General features: G+C 49.2%; 1 protein-coding gene across 1 annotated transcript in view; it reads right to left on the bottom strand.

Moving 5' to 3' along the window:
* TENM4 (teneurin transmembrane protein 4) overlaps positions 1-20,922 on the bottom strand; it is a 2,614,134-nt gene that overhangs the window by 201,518 nt on the left and 2,391,694 nt on the right. The window contains exons 17-18 of the mRNA XM_032488752.1: positions 11,442-11,540; positions 9,975-10,210 (exon numbers count right to left, since the gene is read on the bottom strand). Coding sequence (XP_032344643.1) covers positions 9,975-10,210; positions 11,442-11,540 — 335 coding nt within the window. The remainder of the gene's footprint in view (positions 1-9,974; positions 10,211-11,441; positions 11,541-20,922) is intronic.

Here is a 20,922-nt window from a genome sequence, read left to right on the forward strand (position 1 = left end):
AGATGAAGCCGTTTAGTGGTGGTTTTGTTGTTTGACTGAGAGAAGGAAAAGACACTGTGCATTTTACCGCCATCTCTCCTCCTCTCCCTTTCCCTCCCCTCCCTCTCTTCTTCCCTGCAATGACGAGCTGCCTGGCTGGGCTTCCTCACCTCTGTCCCCAGCCTGCAGCCCTAAGCACAGCCCTGACTGTACAGACCTCCTTCCTCTCCACAACTAGGTACTTAACACAGTGAAAGGACAGCCATCAGGGAGACTGTTCCTCGCTTTCTCTCTGCATCTAAGTGCAATTAAATTATGTTGTTTCACAGTAATTAGTCCAGAATAAAAACAAGGACCTGGGGACAAGTTCTTTCCAAGGATGCTAAAAATCTGTAAAATTGATTCCTTTCCCATACTCCTGGGCTGCCATTGTGGAAGGAGAACCCAAACACACAGCTGCGGCTGCTCCTTGATGGGTGATGGCTATACTGCCTCCTTGGGGGCCTTGAACCCCTCCGAGTCCTGGGAGAGGGTGCTGTCTCTGTATATCCTGCTGCTGTTATGAAAAATGAATATAAACATAAACTCCGGTCCTGTCTGTTTTGAGACATTTCCAAACTCAGGACTGCTTGGCCCTCAAATTTAACACGTTGCTTTTGCCAGGGGGAAGGGAAGACAGATTTCATTCACTAGTGGCTCTTATTAGTAAGAACTAGGTGCCCAATGGGCATTGCATCCCCATGACAGCCTATTACCTGCATCCACAGAGTGGGAAACTGAGGCTTAGAGCAAGGTTCTTGCTTGAAGTTTCACAGGCATAAGGAACAGATGAGGGTCCAATGCCAGGTCTTTGCCCCACGCCAAACACACTTCAGCAGCCGCCTCTGGTTCCCCACCCCGCCTTAGTTTCCAGGAACCATTTTTCCCTCTCACATGATCCCTCTGCTTCTAGACTTCTGGTCTTTGTTCCCTGTAAGGACCTGAGCCTCTATGCCCTCCACTCCATGCCTGGCAGCATCGGTTAGGTTCTGGTCCTGGCAGCCTCCCCTCCTTTCTCTCCTTAGACAAACTTTTGCTTAACACACTACATCATACCGCACCCCAGAATAAGAAGCTGTGGCTACAGCACTGAGCAAGACAGAAGTTGTTTCTGCCCCCACAGAGCTTACAGTCTAGCAGTGGAGACAGAGCCAAGCCAGTCCTAGACACGGTCCCTCAGTGGCAATGGTGGTGAGATCCCTGAGCACCATACGAGCATATAACTGGGTTCCTGGCTTAGTGTGAGCGGGGGCAGAGGAGCTTCACCAAGGCAGGGCCATGTGAGCTTGGCTCTGGAGAAGGAACTGACTGGGAGAAGGTGGGCGTTTCCCCCCAGGAATGAAGATCCTTTACCTCGCTGGGTCTCGAGGCCACCTGTAACCTGCCCTGCCCTCACTCCTCAAAAGCCGACCCAAGGTCAGATGCTGGCAGGGCTGTGGGGAACCTGGACCTGACCTGGGGAGCCAGAGATTCGGTTCTATCCTTCTGAGGAGCCCCTGCAGTGAGTAAGCAGAGCTTGAAACTGCCTACACCTTGTGACCCAGAAATCTTGCTCAGGGGAACACACTCTCCCCAAAGTACGTGAAAGAAGGAAACAGAGAAGGAGGCACACAGGTGTTCACAGAAGTGCTATTTATAATAGCAAACAGTTATGAAACGGAGGAATACAAGGATAGAACAATGGCACCAACATGATAGAGCTATGTACCTTGACAAGGATGAGAGTTTTGTGTTGATACTTAAAAACACGTGTATGAAAAGATGTCCATGGAAAAGGCAGAAGAACACACACTTGTGCATCCATGCTGAGGACATGCAGGCTTTGGCTGCGGTCCCTCAAGAAGGTCAAGTGTAACCCACAGAGAACCCTAGGGCGTTTCACCTGTTTGCCCTCATATCTTGAATTCTAAATTACATCTTAAAATTTTCTCAACAACACTTTGATGTCTTCGAGTTTGAAAGTTATCGTTGGTAACACCTGATTTCGAATCCAGTGAATAAATCACTTCTTCACTACATGTCTCAGAAACAGTACCTAAAACAACCAAGACAGGGAACAGATGCATGGTTGCCAAAGGTTGAGGACGAGGAGCAAGGATTGACTACAAAAGGGGAACTTTTGGGGGGACAGAAATGTTTTGGCTTTGACTGTAGTGATGCTCACACAACTCTATCCATTTGTCAGAATTCATGGAATGGTACACCTAAAAAGTGTCGATTTTTTGTATGTAAGTTGTATCTTGATAAATCTGACTCTAAATACCAGTGGTCAGGGAATGGTGGCTGAGTGGGCAGACAGGTAAGGGAGACAGGCCTCAGTATGGTGGGGCTCTCAACCCTAGTCTTGATCCCTAGGAGGACAGTCAGAGTTCTGAAGACTGCTAGCACAAGAATTGTGACAAGTGGGGACACTGATGCCTTCCACTTGCCCTCCAGGCCCACCCTATCCTCTACTCTGCTCTGTGCCCTGGGAGGCGGATTCATAGTGTCTGGATCAACGGGTTCCCCTGGGCTCCAGCTCCTGGCTGGGCTCCACTGATGGGTGGAGATGGGAGGTGGGGAGTGAGGTCTGCAAGGTGGACAGCTTCCTTTCACGCTGAGCTGAAGACTGTTGAAGGACTTAATCATTTCAGCTAGTCTTTATTTACTCCTATTTTAGAGGTCTGGAAACTCATCTAAAGGAGATTAAGTCCTGTGTGGGTGGCACAGATAGTAATGACAGAAAGACGATACAGACAAGACCCACCGGTCTCTAGAGTCGGGCACGTCGGAGTCACTCCTCTCACTGCAGACACGAGAAGCCCGCTCCTAACAGGCAGCTCTCTTGTGAGAGAAGTCTCCTCCCACAGAGCCTGAAGCGGCCTTTCCATCAGTTTCACCAGGACGGCCTGGTCCTGCCCTCTGCAGCCCCACAGAGCAAGTCTGCCCCCTCCTCCACACAGCGGTGTTTCAGAAAACTGCAGAGAGCCAGGCAGGTCTCCTTAAGTCCTTTTGGGGGGAGGGGTTTGAAGGATATTTGTCTGGGGTCTGTCATAAAGAGAACAATCTATATATATCCTGCTATTAGCAATTCCCACAGAGCAACATGAAGGAATCAATCTTGGAGAGAGAGGCTTTAATACAGGATCCTGTATCTTTATCACTTTTTTCTCCTCCTAAGAGATCAAGTTCAATCATCTCCGTTTCCCATTCTTGGGGCTATAAAGCTCAATCTATGGCTTCTGTCCAAAAGGCCTGATGTGAAGTTGAAGAGAAAGGAGAGAAAATGAGCCTTATTGCTCACGAATAACACCCAGGCCCAGAGTGCAACCGGCCTGTGCTGAGGAAGCAAATGGCATCTGAGATCCTGATACCGCATGAGCTGAACCAGAAGGGGATAATTGTGGAGAAGGAGGGGTCACAATCACCCCAGCCTCTATTTCTAATCCTTTCTCTACTCATTTCACATCCATTTCACCTGTACCTGAGCCCCAGAACATGAAATGCACATTTCTGCCACCAGACTTATGCCCACACGATTCTGCCTAGAAAACCCTCAGCAGATTTTACCATCTTGCAAGGTTTTTACTCAACCATGTCTTACTGAGCACAGCTGCCTCGTGCCAGGCTTCGTGTTAGGGACTGAGTATGCAGCAGAGAAGAAGACACTAGGAGATAGGATACCAGCCCCTAAAGAGGGGGGCTGACTAAGATCCCTTCTGCCTGGACTGCTGCCCTGCTGAAGTCGTGAGTGTGTGGTCAGATATCAGGGATCTTGAGAGCGCCTGCACAGTCTGGCAAGTCCACCTGTGTCAGAACTGCCCAGATGCCTTCAAGAACTGGATGACCCAGGCTCTTCCAGACCACAAACTGTAATAGTATTCCAACAAGCAACGCTCTCTGAAAGCTGCCTTTTGAAAAGCAGCAATTGCGCTTAGCAACATTCCCACCTATAAATTTAACTATCACCACTTCAAGCAAGGGTTTTGATTTTTTCCCCCCGGTCTATAATCAGCTGCTGGTGGAGGTGAAAAAATACAACCTAATTTTAAAAAAAAAGAGTCCCTCATTGCCACGGAGTGCATTGGAAGGCTCCCCTGCAGGTACCCAGACGCTGCTGCAGCCCACACCTGGGACTCCATCCTCCACGTCTCGGTTCAATTTCTGATGGGCAGCGATCTATAGACTGGGAAGGACCTAAGAAGATCTGCTCTCACCCCACCCTGGACTGAGATAACTGAGTCCAGGGGTGGGCAACAGCCATCTGCAGGGCCACCAGCAGGGACTCCTCCTTTGTCAGGTGCTCTGAGTTTCTTCAGCATCATCTCATTTAACCTACATAACAGCCTCAGGAAGGAAGCACTATTATTCTTCCCACTTTGCAGATGAGGAAACCAAAGCTAAAAGGGGCCACATAGCTGGATTTCCACTGAATCCTGCTGATCAGAACATCACACTGCCTTAGAGAAATCACACTGGAGGACACCCCTGCGCCTTAGGGTGGCCCCAGACCTGACGATGAAAGACACCGCATCCCAGGACACTCTAGGGCCTCTATTTAACGTCAAGTTCTTCTCGGCTTTTGTATTGTTAATAAGTCTTTTTTTTGTTTCCTATTCCAAAGGCCTATCTGGCTAGACAGGTGCTTGAAGAGTCCTCTGGATACGATCCACAGCTCTCCTGCGCTACTCGGTGTCTGCTTTTTACACAGGGATTCAGAACATGAGGGAAGCTGTCAGTTTTATCTGGATAAAGGCAACTGGTAGTGAAGCAAAAACCAACTTTTGTCCTAGTTAAAGAAATGATGTGAGGTGCTTTTTGGGTAATGATTCTTCTCGCAGCTGCTCCCCTGAAACAGGGAGACATCCCTACACATGTTTTCTGACAGGTCCCCCTGGTTGTTCTGTCAGCTGCCCTTATGACTAACACAGCTGGGAAGCCCGCAGGCTGCAGGGAGACAAGGCTGGTCCATGTTCTCACTCAAGACTCACTAATCCTCTCTTCCATGTGGTCTTATAGTACTAATAGTACTATTAGTAATCGTAACTGTCTCTAACCTTTATTGAGCACTAACTCTGCCAGGCAGGGGGTTACGTGCTTTATGCAAATTATCTTACTGGAATTTCACAACAACCCTGTGAAGTGGCCACTATCATTATCCTCATTTTATAGATGGGTAAACTGAGGCTGAGAGTGGTTAAACAGACTTGCCTAAGGTCAGAAAGCTTGTAATTAGCAGAGCTGAGATTTGAAAGCAGGCAGCCTAATTTCATAACCCATTGTCTCAACCATGATCTTACCCTCAGTTTTCTCTCCTGTAAAATAGGCTTAATCATTCCAGCCAAATCCACTGTAAGAGCCATAAGGAAAGTGGAAACTGAGGTTCAGAGAAGTGGTACTTGCTTAAGTTTACACAGCCAGCAAGGGACAGAGCCCGGGCCTGGATGGGGTCTCCTGAGCCTACATCATCAGTGGGTAAGTTACTTAAGCTCACTGGGTCTCCATGTCCTCATCTGTAAGTTGGGGATAATAACGCATAGGGTTGCTGGGAGATTTCAACGAGCAAACACAAGCAAAGTGCTTAGAACAGTCAGGAGAACAGGGATGGCACACAAAGCTAACTGCTCTGATTATGGATGATAAAAAGTGACCCCTGTTATTTTCACTGCTAGAAACCACACTGCTTTTTTTGGGTGAAAATGTTTTGAAAACAATTAAACGCTATCAAATAAAGCATCATTGCCATGGCTGTACAAGTCGCACGGTTTGACTTACAACTCACCTTCCCCTCGTATCATTCCCTCCCCGTTTTGTTTTGCGAACAGGAGATTTCTTGTCTTCAGAGAAGAAGAGACAGTGTTCAAACGGAGACTAAAAGGACCTGAAAATCTTCAACGAAGGGAAAACGGGTGACTAAGGCAAAGCGCTCACCCGCAAAGGGCAGCCTCTCTGAATGGCTATCCTTTGGAGACAAAAATATACATTTTCTCTCTGAGGAAAGGCCCCAGGCTCAGCAAGGGTCCTCCCTACATCCCCAGCCCAGGCCAGAGCAGCCAGTAACACCCCTAAAGGGGGGAGGAGACGGTCCAAAGGCAAGCCCTCAGGCCCTATGGCCTTTGTGGGTGATAAGTGCTGACTCCAATTTCTCTATCTTCCCATGAAAATAACTGCAAACATCTCTGCAAACGAAAGGTCACTGGTTGCTTGTTTCCCAATAAACTTTCCAACTAAGAAACAGAACGTCAAGTGGATCTGTTGGAGTTCCACCCAGACGTGGCAGCCCTGAGCAGACCCCAGAGAAAGAAGAATTCTTCCCCTCCCTCTGTTTTCCACTCCCCCTCTGCTGGTGAGCTGATGCAATTCTTATCTGGAACTCGATAGAATGCAGCAAATAATTACAAATGAAAAGGTTATTCATAATTTTTAAATGAGTTAATTAGTAAACCCAGTCAGACTCGCTCATTACAGTAATTAATAATTGATTATACTTGAAATTAAACACAATTTTTCATCAAAAATCTAATTAAATATCTCTGCTTTTGCCTGTTGATGAGATCAAGTTGGTCTGCCAGCAAAGTCTTTGTTAAGGATATTTGTGCTCAGCAGAGACAATTAATTTGATTTTTAATAATTGATGGTTCCTTACAAGTTAGTCATCCTCGTCTGTGATTATGACCAAGCAATCAGAGCTCATCCCGTGCCCCCAGCAGCTGGAGGACAGCCAGCACAAGGCTGCCACCCCCAGCCCTTGGGAACAGGTAGGCTACTGTTCGCTACTTTGGCTGACTGCTACTCCAGCCTCACAAGCATCCGTCTGAGGTGATGGGTTGTGCCTGTGTTCTAGACCAGAAATCAGGACTCAGAGAAGCGAGCTGCCCAAGGGCAAACAGCTACTCAGTGGCGGAGCTGGGAATGGAATCCAGGCCCCCAGGCAGGTGTAAGCTCTGCCCCAGCACCTTGCTGAGTCTCCAGGTAACAAAGGGAAGACCCTGGATATGGACTCCCGTTTGAAGGTTTCTATATAGATTGGGTTTTGTCAGAAGGATGCATTTATTATTGGCAAGGACACATTATCAATGTACTACTTCCTAGCAACACCAATTCTCCCAAATCAACTTCACATCTACCCTCCTCCTCTCTGCCTACCTTGTCACCTTAGCTGAAGCCCTCAGCTTCTCCTGACTCATTTATGCAGCAGGGCCTGTCCTTCCTTCTTCTACCCCTATCTTTCTAAGTTAAAAATCTGACTATGTCCTGCCACTGCTGAAAGCCCTTCAATGGCTCCCTGTTGCCCATCCAATAAGGTCCTTAACTTGGCCTCCACAGTGATTTGCATAATCTGACCAAACTCTCCCACATTAGCCCCAGCTGTGCCCCTCATACTCGTCAACTGCTTCAACCACAAAAAACATCTTTGCCCCCACATCCTCCTCCTTCAAGACTCTGGAACTTCCCTTGGTTTGAAATACCTTTCCTTCAAGTCTACTTCTGGCTAACTATGACTTGAAGATTCAGCTAAAACATCACCTTCCACAGGAAGCCTCCTCCAATCCTCCTGGTTGGGGTGGGGTGTTCCTGTAGCCCCCGAGCCGCCTCAGTCACTGCTAACAGAACTGTATCATCATACTGTATCCATCACTGCTTCTCAGCTAACAGTGCCTCAAGAGTGGTGTCAGCCCGAGCACCTGGCATAGTACCCAACTCAGAGAAGGTACCCTGCTTGGTTTGCTGAAAGAAAAATGAAATTCACAAAATCATAGATTCACAGACTACCAATGTTGGAAGGGAGATTAAAGGTCATCCAGTGAAAACCCCTAATCAATGAAAGAATTTAATTTTTGCTACGTGGTCATTAAGCAGTATTTGCACCCTTCCTAGACAGGGAACTCACTACCTCACACAGTAGCCTGTATCTTTAGATAGCTGATGATGGATCAGGTATTCTTACTAAGCAGGAAAGGAATAAAACCATGAGATGGAAAACAGACGAGAGTTTATTTAATCACATATTGATTCTTTCTTTCTGAACTAGGTAACAGTACATAGTATAAACCTTAAGATTTCAGTGCAAACCAAGTTGATATCTATATATAGCGAACTACTTGACTCTTGATGAACAGTGACACTGCTTGCTCAAGTCTACTCACCCATGAAATATAATGTCAGTCAAAACCAAGAGCTATGCTAGTGGTTGGTGGGGATACAGTGCTGGTGGTGCCAGGAAGAAATGTTCGTGCAGGGTGACAGTGCTTGGAACTGCACAACCCAGTTTACATCAGTCATGAACCTCTCTCAGAGCCTGAGTGGGTACTGACCTCCCCCAGTTGCGCTGTTCCTTTTACCCAGTGACCCAGAGCAGGGATGGAAAATACCTGGTATGTCATCAATATTCTCCACTCCTGTGGCCACAACAGACATCAGTAATCAATCACAGAGACTCTTTTCCATTGAGTCTGAATATAGCCTGGGATCCTCCTCAACACAGCTTTCTAGGCAGCAACGGCTAATCAATCAGACAGAAGAAGAGACGAAACTTGTGTGCCAACCTGACCTTGAAGCCATGAAATTCTCTAAGTCAGTCTTCACAAGGGGAAAAGTGACCTGGATATCAGTCGAGGCTTATTATAGCTCGAGATGTTTAAGGAGACCTCCTTGTTTGCAGGACTATCATCTTCCTGATTACCTGTTTTTATAAAATTCAGAGGTCTTGAGAGGGAAGGGACCTTACAGCTGACATCACTCAAACCCCCACCCAGGCTTGAATCTCTTTTCCACATCCCAAACAAGTGGGAGCCATGCTCTATTAATCATTCCTAGTGACAGCTCTTACTGCCTCTCAACAGTCCTCTTCCGCCCACAGTGACTTTATTTGTCACAGAGTCCTTTTTCACAATGGCAGTACTCTGTCTTCCTTTGGCCTCTGCCAGTTAGTTCTCTTTCTAATTTTGGGCTTAGACTAAAAGGCCCCCTCTGCTTATAGAATTATCTCAGAATTCCTTAGCATGCGTTTGAAGCCTTCTCAAGCTGGTCTGACCTACCTTAAATCTTAGAATTATAGAATTTGAAGGTTGGAAAGAACAAAGGGTTAGGCCAATCCCCCCACCCTAGTGCCTTTTCTAACAGGCAGATTAGCAGAGAGGCAGCAGATGTTACACAATGTCCCCAGATATTGTCAGATTAGTATCTTCCTTGGGAGCAGACCAAAGACCAAAGGGAGGGGTCCAAAGGAGGAAACCAGACTGTGGTGCAAATCAATCTAAAGAGTGCACAGTAGGAGGCATCGCAGGCAAGGCAGTGGGCGGGGAGGAGTTTCCTACATCATGAGGTGCCCTGGGGACGGGTAGGGAGGCCAGCCAGTGCTGCTCCGGGTCTCTGCGCTCCCTCAGCCAGCTCTCATGGCTCACTGGGACCCTCCCTGACCATGGTTCAACACTGGACCTCGGCTCCCACAGTACCCTCAGACCACCTTGTCAGACGCTCCCCTTCAGATATGCTTTTCTGGCTTGAAGTTGGCACAGTCCAACCTTTGGCAGTTTCCCTCCAATCTCAGGGGAACCCACCTCCTTCCTGCTCCCTGCTGCAGTGACATGGCACCAACAGGAGAAGCCAGTCTGCTGTCCAGCCTCCCCACTTGTCATTTCATTTGTAGTGACTCCAACTGATGACGCTCACATCATAGACCACCACCTCAAAAGCCAGTCCTAGTGAGAGCTTATGCCTCAGGCCAGGCCTCCACCACATGAGAGAGCTGATGCTAAGCTTCTGTCCCGGGATGTGTGCAGAGTGGAGGAGAGGGCCCCGAGCAATGACCCTGACAGTTTGGGGGGTGCAGGCCAGTCCAGCGTGCCAGGGCCGCATGGCTCACCCGCAAGCCCTGACTGTCACGCTGGCAGAGTGCCTGCATGCCTGCGGGGGTGTTGGCACTGCCCTCTGGACCAAAGGGGAGCCAAGGGGAGCCGGGGCGGGGAGGTGCTTACCCACAAAGTACGCCAGCAGGATGACCAGCGTGGCTGAGATGACAATGGCGCTCAGGGCCGCGCACTTCCAGTTACAGTACTTGGAGGGCTTCTTGAGGTTGAAGGCTGGTCGGGAGAAGGTGCTGCGGGGCAGAGGCCGGGGCGGAGGTGAGTACACGGTGCTGGACGTCAGAGGGTACCCCGGTGACGTGGTGCAGAAGAGCGGGGAGGTGCCTCCTGGCTTGAAGAGGAAGTGCCTGCGGGTGGAGAGAAGCCAGAGGGTGTCAGGGTCTGCCAATCCCGGAGCCCACATGGACCTGGAGGGTGGAGGCAGCAGTAGAAGAAGCATGCAGAGGAGCCTGGAGAGAGAGAGAGTCATCACGGAGAAGACGGAGGGACAGGAAAAAGGAGAATCACGTACCAGATCACAAAACAGGGCACACGAAGACATGTTTCCAGGAAACATGGATGGGACAGCCCTCCCCCTGGGGAAACCACCCAAGTCAAGGCAGAAAGTGTTACCAACTGGACAGAAGGCTGGGTGTTGAGATCCTTTTCCTGGGAAGGGATGGGGCTGGGATACTGTTTCATAAGGAATAAACTAGACGTTTTCTAAAACTATTGCAGTAACTTGGAAAGTGTCTAAAATCCTGTTCTGCCTCCTGGAGATTAAGGAACCTAACATTTTTCTTCTCTCTCCAATATGTACTTTGCCTTCATACTTGGTAGAGGAGTGGAATACCACGCTTTTAAAAGGAGGCTTTGGTAGGGGTGGAAACCAAGAAACCACCACTAAGTTCTGCCACGGTCCAGAGTCCCCTTGTGGCTGTTACCCAGCCAACAGCAGCAAAGGCCTTCAAAGCACTCTGCTCAGAAGCCAGTCTGCTGCCTTCCAGATCCCTGGTAAAAGCCATATGGGTGGACAGACAGCCGATTGCTACCTACAGACCACTACAGTCTCGAGGGCAGCAAGGCAAGGTCAAAGCACATGGTTATGGCCAAACTAGGTGTCAGGAAATCCTCCACAGGCTGGCTTTAACCACGGCCATGGGAGGACTGGGACACAGCCTGGGAAACAGGGGGCACTGGCTGCACGCATGGCATGCCCCCAAAATCTTAAGATAAAAGGTAAGTCTTAAGGCAATCTTGTACCCTGCTGGAGTGTGAGATACCGCAGGCCACAGCATACATAAAACACAGGGCCTGTGTTGCAAAAAACTGCTACATGAGATGGCTTTCAGAATGGCAGAGGCAGCCAATGAGATGCCAGAAGTGTCATATTAACAAGACTGCTGTTAATATGCTGCGGGACAGGGTATTCCAAGGATAATCTCTTGTGAGTTGAACATGGACTCGTGGATGGGCATGCAACATGGCCTCATCACATTCCCCAGGAGATCCCAGGGAAAGGTCTCAGGGTCTGCATGCAAGTGCAGGTGCCACAGGGAGAGCACACACAGAGAGGAGGAGCATGGGGATGTCACCTACCCGTCACTGTAAGCCCCATCATGGCGGGAGGCGCTGAGAATGTCCATCTCAATGAGGTTGTCCTGCAATGTCCCTAGGAAGGGCTGCTTGCCTAGGTTTCTACACACACATGGAGACATGAATGAAGCAATGAGTCATGCATCGATGAAGGGGAGAGTAGAGAAACACACAAAGTGGCTGACTGGCGCAGCTGTGCGTGAGGCCAGAGGGATGCAGTTTCCAGGCCGTGGGTCTGTGTGCAAGCCACATGCACCCAGTCCTGCCTGGCACAGAGCATCCAGAGGGAGCACTCACTATACAAACCTGTGTGTCTGCCAGGTGCCTGCATCCCAGCGCGGCTCTGACCAGCGCAGACTCAGTATGACTTAGGCACGAAGCTAGGCACGTTACATCCATTTAGCTCAAGTCTTCAAAAGAGGCAATTTAAGGAAGGCAGTGACGTCCCCATTTTACAGATGAGGATAAGGAGATGCGGAGAGATCCCAGGCCTGGCTGAGGTTACCAGCTGGCAAGGTTCAGAGCAGGAATTTGCACCCAGATTTACCTGGGTCCAGAGCCTGTGCTTTCTCCTCTACTCGCTCCTGTCTACGCCTGCTTTAACAACACCCGGAGACACACACTCTGCTAGTCTGAAGGAAAAAGCCAGACAAGCATTTGCTTCTAAAGCACTGGCTCTCAAACTGGAGTAAGCACCAGAATCATCTGGAGAGCTGTGCTTTGCTGAGGCCCAGCCCCGGAGAGTCAGTGTCGGTAGGTGGTGGGGGCCTGGGGATCCACATTTCTCACCAGCCCCCAGGGCCTGATGCTATGTGCCATGTCAGGGTCTTTGATGACCCTGTGTGATGATCCATTGGTGAGGATGGTGCCCCACAGAAACGGGGGAGGCTCTTCTGTCCCCCCATGTGCACCAAGGGCAGTGCAGCATTTTGTGACCCAGAAAGAAGATAGACGTGCTTGTGCCATTTTGGTTTCAACCATGCCTGCTAAGTGGCGTGACTCACACGTGAGTACACCGGATCCTGTCTTCTGAAGTGTCAGGACTGTGGCCACCTCACTTGAAAACCCTGTAGTTAATTTGTTTCGAACAAGCCAGTGGTAGCTTTAGCCTGCTGTGTGCGCCGGAGGGAAGAACTAAATGCAGAAGGCTAGCTTGTGGGTCCAGCCCTGCCAGGGACCTTTCTTCTGCCTTTGACCAGGACTTGAGGACCAGAAAACCTAACTTCAAGTCCCTTTCCTGCACTTTCTGGCTGTAAACACTTTAACCTCTTCTGATCTTACAGTACTTTCTCCATCTGTAAAATGGGGATAGGATAACTGTAATAAGCTCACAGGAGGCTATAGGGCCAAGTGAGTAATGCTGGAAGAATTTTCAAGGCTAAACAAAGATTACAGAAGCTCTGATGCCGACCACCATAGCTGCTACCTCCCCTACAGCCCCCAAATACTATTCATCGTCTGGAACTCTGCAGCTGCCACTCGGAGAGAATCTTCCTCCCCACAACATCCCTACAGAGTCTCTACCACCGTCTCTGTTTTGCAGGCTGGCCCGGCAAGGCTCGGGGAAGCAACCTTCCTAAGGTCCTGTCGTACAGTAAGCAAGCAGCAGTGCTGGCCCGAAGCCTGGGTTTGTCAGGCCCCCTCTGCTCACAACCCCGTGCTGCTGTCCAGCCTCTGAGTCCTGCTGTGGTGCTGGGGACCTTCCCTTCAAGGGACTCCTGGGCAGCAGACAGTTCTAGTGGTGTTCACCATCCCCGGGGCATCCCCCAGAGCCTGGGAGTCACTGCAGGGTGTGCCCGTTGCTCAGAGGGACCTCATTTCTCCTGATGGCAGGCCTTGCGACACAGCATGAGGCAAACAGGCCCCGGGGTCAGGAGGGCCCGGGTCCATCACGCCCCGGCCCTCCCACAGGGATCATCACCGGGATAATCGCTCTCCTCAGAGAAGCTGAAGTATCATCCCCAGATCATGCCACTGCTCTGCCCTCGACCGTCCAATGGCTTCAGAGGAATAAAACCAGTGTCCTTACTGGAGCCCACAAGCTCTGGCAGATCTCCCCTCTGAGACCTCCCCAACCTCATCTTCTGTGCTGCTGCACTTACACTGGCCTCCACGCTGTTTCTCCAACAGGCTAAGCCATTTGCCTGACTCACCTTCCCCTGAATATCTGCACAGATCACTCCCTCCATTCGCCCCCTGACTGTAAGAGCTCCCACCCTGCTCTTCCTAATCACCCGCCTCTGCACTGCTCTAGTTTTCTACGCAGCACTAGACGTGCGTACACATACACATATATGTATACATGGATATGTAATGTGTATGTATGTGTATATGTATACAACGTCTGCATATTGTGCTTTTTCCTAATGTAATTTACTCCCATGAGGGTAGGACCCTTATGTATCTTCCTCTGTGCCCATGTGCAGAGTCTGGAAGACTGCCTGGTACATGGTAGTAGGCACTCAAATAATATTTGCTGAATACTGCAGATGACAAGGTATACAAAGGGAAGTGTGTCTGGTACACAGCAGGTACACAGTTGGTGCTTAATTGAGGGTAGCACGCGTGATGTTTTATTATTATTTCCTCCATTCCCTGCATTTCCGGGGGCAATTTTCAGTCTTTCTATAGTCCATATGGCCCAGCATGAGCAGTCCCTAACTGCTCCTGTCGGGGGTGCCCAGGGATGGGTTCTTGCTGCCTCCCCAGGGCCGTGTGGCACACTCACCAGAACACCTGGGAGTCCGGCCCGCATCACTAAGCTAGGACTGTGCTCTCAGAGAGTCAGATCTATACCTTAAGACTCACCAGAAACAAATAGATAAATATATTCAGAGAAAAAAAAGACAAAGGGTAAAGATCAAAAGGTTCACAGTGGGGATTTCCCAGTGTCTGGATCAAGAGAGATATTTATTTTTAATTTTATAATTTAAGAGGAAATAGTTATTTAAAAAGAGAGCGTGTAGACAATTATCTCCTAAAAGTACAGATCTATTCGGACAAGGGAAGAGGCAGAACAAAGGGTCTCTAGAGAGAGAGAGAGAGCACACTACACTGGTTTCCTGGAGGGGCGCCCACACCACGCTAATTTGGATGTTAATTACTTAGATCACGCAGGGATCTGGGGGGACAGCAGCACTTGCTGAAAATGCTGCCTATTTAGAATGCTACTGCTGCCTTGAAATAGTGAACCTTACTCTGTGCTTTTTCAAAGCTGAGTTCTGGGTGTAATTATTAGGGTCTCATCTGACTGACGAGAAAACTAATATCCAGAGAGGCATGTGTCCTTCCCCATACCCACAGCGAGTCAGTGGCAGAGCTGAAACGAAAACCCAGGTGTCCTCCCAGTTCAAGGCTCCCCGCTAAATGTCCCATCCCCCTCTGCCCCTAACACTCTGGGTTTCCAGTTCTTCTGAAACACAAAAGTTATGAGGATTTCCTGACGGGGTCCCTGAGCTGCTGAGCCCTCTGTGGGTCACAGTCCTGCAGAGTCTCCAGCTCACTGCTGCCAGGAGCTCAGATGTGGCCGCCAGATTCATCTGACCCTGACCCTGACCCTGGATGGTGTTGCTAACTCAGTTCATAGATATGGAAACTGAGGCCCAGAGAGGTTAACTGACCGCCCAAGATCACACAGCCATGAAAAGCTAGAGATGGGACTCAAACCCAGATCTCTCTCAGCCCCAGGCTGCCTGTCAGGAAAGACTTACCATGTGCTTGGAGAGGGAACTGCAGCCTGGTGCTGCACTGCTCTTAAAGCTCTTCTTCCAGAGGGGAGGAGACTGGCTCCCCTTGAGGCCTGAGAGGAGGTGCTGGGCTAGTCTCTGAGCTGACTGATGCAGGGGTTCCATCCCTCTGACCCAGGGCTGGCTGAGCTTGCCTCCCGAGGGCAGAAGAAATGGCCCTGGGGAAGGAAGCGGCTGGGAAGGTGTAGTGGCTAGCAGTTCTTCAGTATTGCCCTGTTCACTGTCCTGGACCATGTTTCCACCCACAAAGCCCTGGGACAGTCACCTGGTAGGGTAGGACAGGCAGGGATCACACCCCACATTTTGTAGCTGAGACCCCGAAGGTATGTGGGGCATCAGAGACTCGGCCAAGACCACACTTAGCGTTAGTTACTGAGCTGGCATTTGAACAAATGAATGAACAAAGAAACAAAACTGGACCAGGTCTTCCAGGCCCATCCCATAATGGCACTCTATCTGAAAGGTGTTGACAGCTACTCACCTCCACTTCTACCTCCCCCCGGCCCCAAGCCCACAGGGAAAGTGCCACCTCCTATTCATGGAACCCAAGGTCCTCCTTCACTGATCCCCATTTACTGCCAACTCAACGGGGAAACCTCTGTGTTCTCACTTCATCTGACCCTTAGCCATCTCTGCAAAATGCCAAGAACCCTTTTGGCCTTTGGACAACAGTCCCTCATCTCAGAATTCCTTTCTCCCCTGCAGATTCCTACTAATACATGCCCCAGAGTGCCACCTTTAACAATAAGGAAGGCGGCACTGGACAGTGGTTCAGGGCATAAGCTCTGGAACCAGCCTGCCTGGGTGCGGATCTTGGCCCCGGCACCCACCGGCTGTGGCTCCTCAGGCAAGTTCCTTAAGTTTTCTGTTCTTCAGATTCTTGATCTCATAAGTGTGGATGAGAGTAAGACTACCTCCCCATGCGGAAGAGCTAAGATAGCCGTCCTGACTGCTCTCTTATCAGGTTGGCCCTTGGCTGGTGTCTGGGAACGTAGGTTTCAGGAGGGTTCCCACCACTGACTAATGAGATGGGCTGACTCACTGAGCCTAGACTATTTACAAAAACAATATGGTTTATGCTGAACACCTGCTTTCCTTCTGGGAGTCTGGATTTTGGGAACTTGCCAGGCAGGAGGTGTCCATGTGACCAGCCCCCGATAAAAACCCTGGGCACTGAGTCTGTAATGAGCTTCCCTGGTTGGAAGCTCATTAGAGCACCCAGTAAGGGCCCTACGAGTGTTTGTTATGACTGTTACTCGATGCCTCCAAGCAGAGGGAGCCACACGCCCCTCTCTGCTGGGAGGCCTCCCCTCGTCGAAGCGTCATCCACAGAGCCCTGTCTGCATTCATTAATTTACGGGTCTGCCTCCCTCACTAGACCCTGAGCTTCTCATGCGGCAGAGGCTGCATCTTATGCAGGTCATCACCAAATGACAGGGACGACTGTCCCTCCTGATCCCCTGTGATGCTCAGGGGCCCGCCTGGTGCACCAGAAGGTAACGTGTGCCACTCTGGGAAGTACACCAAGGCTTGGCTGGAGACCATAGGATAGCCTCCCTGAGGGTGGGCAGGGCTGTTCCCCAATCTGAATGTGACCACAAAATGGGCCCCAGGCTCGCCGGCCAGGCCTGAGATGAGATGCAATAGAGCCGAGGTCTGGTGGCCTTCTGCTCCAGCTTCCCCTTCATCCAACAGGAGCCTGACGGGTCATTAATCAGACAGTCCCTGGGAAATCAATTAAGCATCTGATGCTGCAGCGTGTGAAAGAAGTGGGTCAGGTTTTAGGGAACCCTGAACACATGGCTCCCACCAGAGTGGACCACATTTGCACCTGCATGGCTTAAAGCAACATCATACCCCAGCTCTGGGGAGCACAGGTACACCTGATCTCCTCCTCCTGGGGGACCCTTGGGTGAGTGCCAGAGGCACAGAGGGTGCAGAGAAAGGAGCAGGTTAACCAAGTCCTCTCTCTCCTTCGTCCTTTTGCTAGCCTTCCTTTTCCTGCCCTGGGTCTGCAATCAAAATCCCTCTTGGTCATTCTACCAGCTGTTACAGTATTTGCTCAGCTATTTACTTTAGACTCTCAACAGAGACTCAGTCTGACAATTCGGGAAGGCCTGTGACTGTGTCTCTGGCATCAGGCAGTTCCCCGTGCTGGTGGAACTTGGCAAAGATGTTTAGGACAATGGCCTCAAACAGGCCCTGCTCCCTGGGGCTTTCAGGCCTTTGTTCAGGCTGTGCCTGCCTCTTGCAGGCCCCCTTTTCCTCCCCAGCTCTACCTGGGGCCTCCTGCCCACCCTTCAACTTGCAGCCGCACAGCACCAGGTTCACTGGGAAGTCTTCCCTTTGACCCCACTCAAGTCTCAGGTGAGTCTAGTTATTCACTCATTTGTTCCATCAGTCATTCCTTTATTTCACCTGTGTGTTACCACGCATCAAGCTCCCACCAGGTGGCCAGGCTGTGTTGTGTGCTGGGGATCCCGAGGCAATTAAACCACAACACGTTTCCTGTGCTCACCTCTATCCTACTGCAGTCTGTTCTCTTAAACGTCTCACCTGCTGGGCACACAGTAGGCATGGCATGAATATTTACTGGACAACAGGTACTACGTGATAAGTAGTTTGAGCACTTATTGTGTGCTGAGACATTTTCAGGCATTATTTTATGTAGCTGCCCTAACAGCCTTACGAGGCAGTGTGGTAGATTTAAGGTGGATGAATATTCTTGGGCACCTCTCCCTTTGGGAAGTGGGGTCTCCTGGCCCTCTCTTGAAGCTGGCTTTGACCTACAGAATATGGCGGAAGTGACACTGTGCCAGTCCAGGCCAAGTCTTGAGGATGGCTTTCCGTCTCAGTGTCATGGAGCCCTTAGCTGCTGAGGATGAAGTACAACGCCCTGCAGGGAAGGCCATGTGGAGAGGCCCTGACACCACATTAGAAGGAGAGGGGCCCCGCCGAGCTCAGCTGTCCAGCTGCCTCCCCCAAGGTGTCAGGGTACGTGAGTGGATCCATCTCGGGTCCTTCAGACTAGCCCAGCCAACAGCCAAGCACCACTGACTGACCCCAGTCCAGCCCTCCCCACGTGGAGCAGAAGACCAGCCCAGCGGTGCTCTCCCTGAACTCCTGACTCACACTGTGGAGTAAAATCAACTGATTTTTTTTTTTTAAACCAGTAAGTTTTGGAGTAGTCTGTTATGCAGCAAGAGATAATCAGAACAGGAATTCACTACTGTTTTCTCCCTTTTAGAGACAAAGCCTTATAAGCTCTAGGTCCGTAGCCAGTGAGCACTGGGGTGGGAGCTGAGCATAGGGTGTGTCTCACCCTAAAACCTATGCTTGGAACAACTCGCCACAGTGACTGGACCATCACTTATGCCCTCAGTCCACCAGGGCCAAACCTCAAAGGAGAAAAGATGCAGAACCTGTGATTTCCTCTCAACTCCTCTGGTGAGTAGGAGCTGAATACATTTTTTTTTTTTTTTGAATGACTCTTTTCTTCACAGGATTGATATGGGCAGCAGATATATAATGGGGAAAAAAGGAAACAGCTTTTATAGAAGTGTCTTTTAATGCCAGGCACTGTGCTGTGTGTCTCTCATATATTTCATTTACTCCCAACCTGAGAGGCATGAATTCTTATCCCAGTTTATAGAAGGAGACATCAAGGAAGTGGCCCAGCTAGGAAGTGTTAAAGCCAAGGGAAGAAATCCAGGTCCATCTAATCTAAAGCCCACATCTTTTCCACCTCACCAAGCTGGCTACAATTACTTGTGATTCTGTCGGTCAGACTTGACATCAATCCCTCTTTTAAACTACACCTTGTTGGTTTTACGCCATCAACCAGTTGCTATTAGGATCCAGAATTCTGATTGTTATCCACTGTATCAGGAACCTCTCCCAACTTTAGGCTATCTTTACTTATTTATTTCTTTCTTTTGCAGGCAGACATCATTTTATTGCTTTGCTTTATTATGCTTCACAGATATTTAAGCTATATTTAGATGCACAGAACTCTGGGGTCACAGAGGAAGCCTTCCCTGAACATTTCATTTGGGTCCTCGAATAAGTAGGACTCGGCTAGACCAAGAAGCGAGGAGGGCAACTCCCATAGAGAATTGTGCAAAGGCACAGAAGCATGAAAGGCCCAAGGATTTGGTGGAATACTGATAAATAAATACACATATACTGAATATCAAATATATATATATATATATATTATGTTATATACATGTATAGATATACACAAGATGGTGTGTATGAGTATATGCCGACATGTTAACAACGGTTACCACTTGGTGGTAGATGGGGGTGAGTTTCTTTTCTTTCTTATTTCCATTTCCTAACTGTTCTACAGAGTAATAAAGTATAAGAGAAAAAGAAAACAAAGTTCCATGTGGTTTGAGTAATGGAGGTGGGAGGAGAGAGGGTCAGATAGGCACATGAGCACTGGCTGAGGAAGCAAGAAAGGAAAGCTGGGACCACCTTCGCATCCCGAACTAACCCTCAGGATAACGTCCCAGCTGCTGGTCCTTTATTTTCCTGTCCTTGAAAAACCTGGAGAACCACCTACTTTGATCCTACGTGAGAAAAATGAACATCCAAGCAGAGGGAGTGGTTGCCACACTCCATGCAGAGAATCAGAACAATTGATTACTTGCTGGCTTCTATTGACCACGTGCATTCATTCAATAAATGCAATGGAAATAATGGAGAACTGATTAAGCTACTCTGGGTGGGGAGACATACAATTAGCCAACTCTTGTCAGTGACGAGAGCAAAGGAGGCATGTAGGGAAAAGTCACACATTATTTTAAAGGTTGTCAACAGAAACATATTAATTAAGAGACTGGGGCAGTTTGGGCCATACCTCTGAGAAATTTGCTTGTAGAAAAATGATTCTAAAGGAGTAAAATGGCATGAAAGGATGCTGATTTCTCTCACCTGACCCCACTAGTTCACTATGGGAATATCACAGCAGAGTCAGATGGGTACACTTTCCATGTACAGTTTAATTTCATTTCCTTAAATGTGGTATAACTTTTTTTTCTCTTCCCAGGGAAAGAACAGGAGTTGGATAAAATAAAATCTCTATTTCCCACTACTACGAGAAATAGGGTAGAAGAGTAAGAGGTTCCAATTGTCCAGCCTGGGATACTTCCTCCTGCTTAGAGAAAGTAGATAAAGGCCATGTCCCCCAAAGTCAACAGTGCTTATCTTGGAGTGTTATATCTTTCTGCATTTTCTCTATCAGTTTGTATGGTTTTTTAAATTTAAAAAAAATCATTTCTATTTGGGAAAAATAGTGGCTTCGGGAAGGAAGATGGCTACAAACTGAGGCTGACTGCAATCCCTGAGCTGAAAGAAGCATTCTAGGAGGCTGGAAGAAGAGAGAGGCAGAGGGGTTCAGGCCAGAAGGTGGTGGTGGTGTAGGGAGACAGCACTGCACCAGGAAGCCAGGCAACCTGGGTTCAAATCTCAGCTATACTTGGACTGCCTGTGTGACCCGAACTAGCCACCTACCCTCTCTGAGTCTCAGTTTCCAAATCTCTCAAATGGGAACACAACAGTTATACTATTTCATAAAGTTGTGAGGATATCTTATCTCACATATGAAAGCCTCTGTAACCAAAACTCAGATGTATCCGTGATAGGGATGGTTAGGGCTTTGGAGACAGAGGGGATAGGCCAGCAGGGGAGGAGAAGAGGAGGTGAGGGTAGATGGCCTTGACCCAGCACCC

The sequence above is a fragment of the Camelus ferus genome, chromosome 10 (genome assembly GCF_009834535.1).
Source record: "Camelus ferus isolate YT-003-E chromosome 10, BCGSAC_Cfer_1.0, whole genome shotgun sequence".
Taxonomy (NCBI): Eukaryota; Metazoa; Chordata; class Mammalia; order Artiodactyla; family Camelidae; genus Camelus; species Camelus ferus.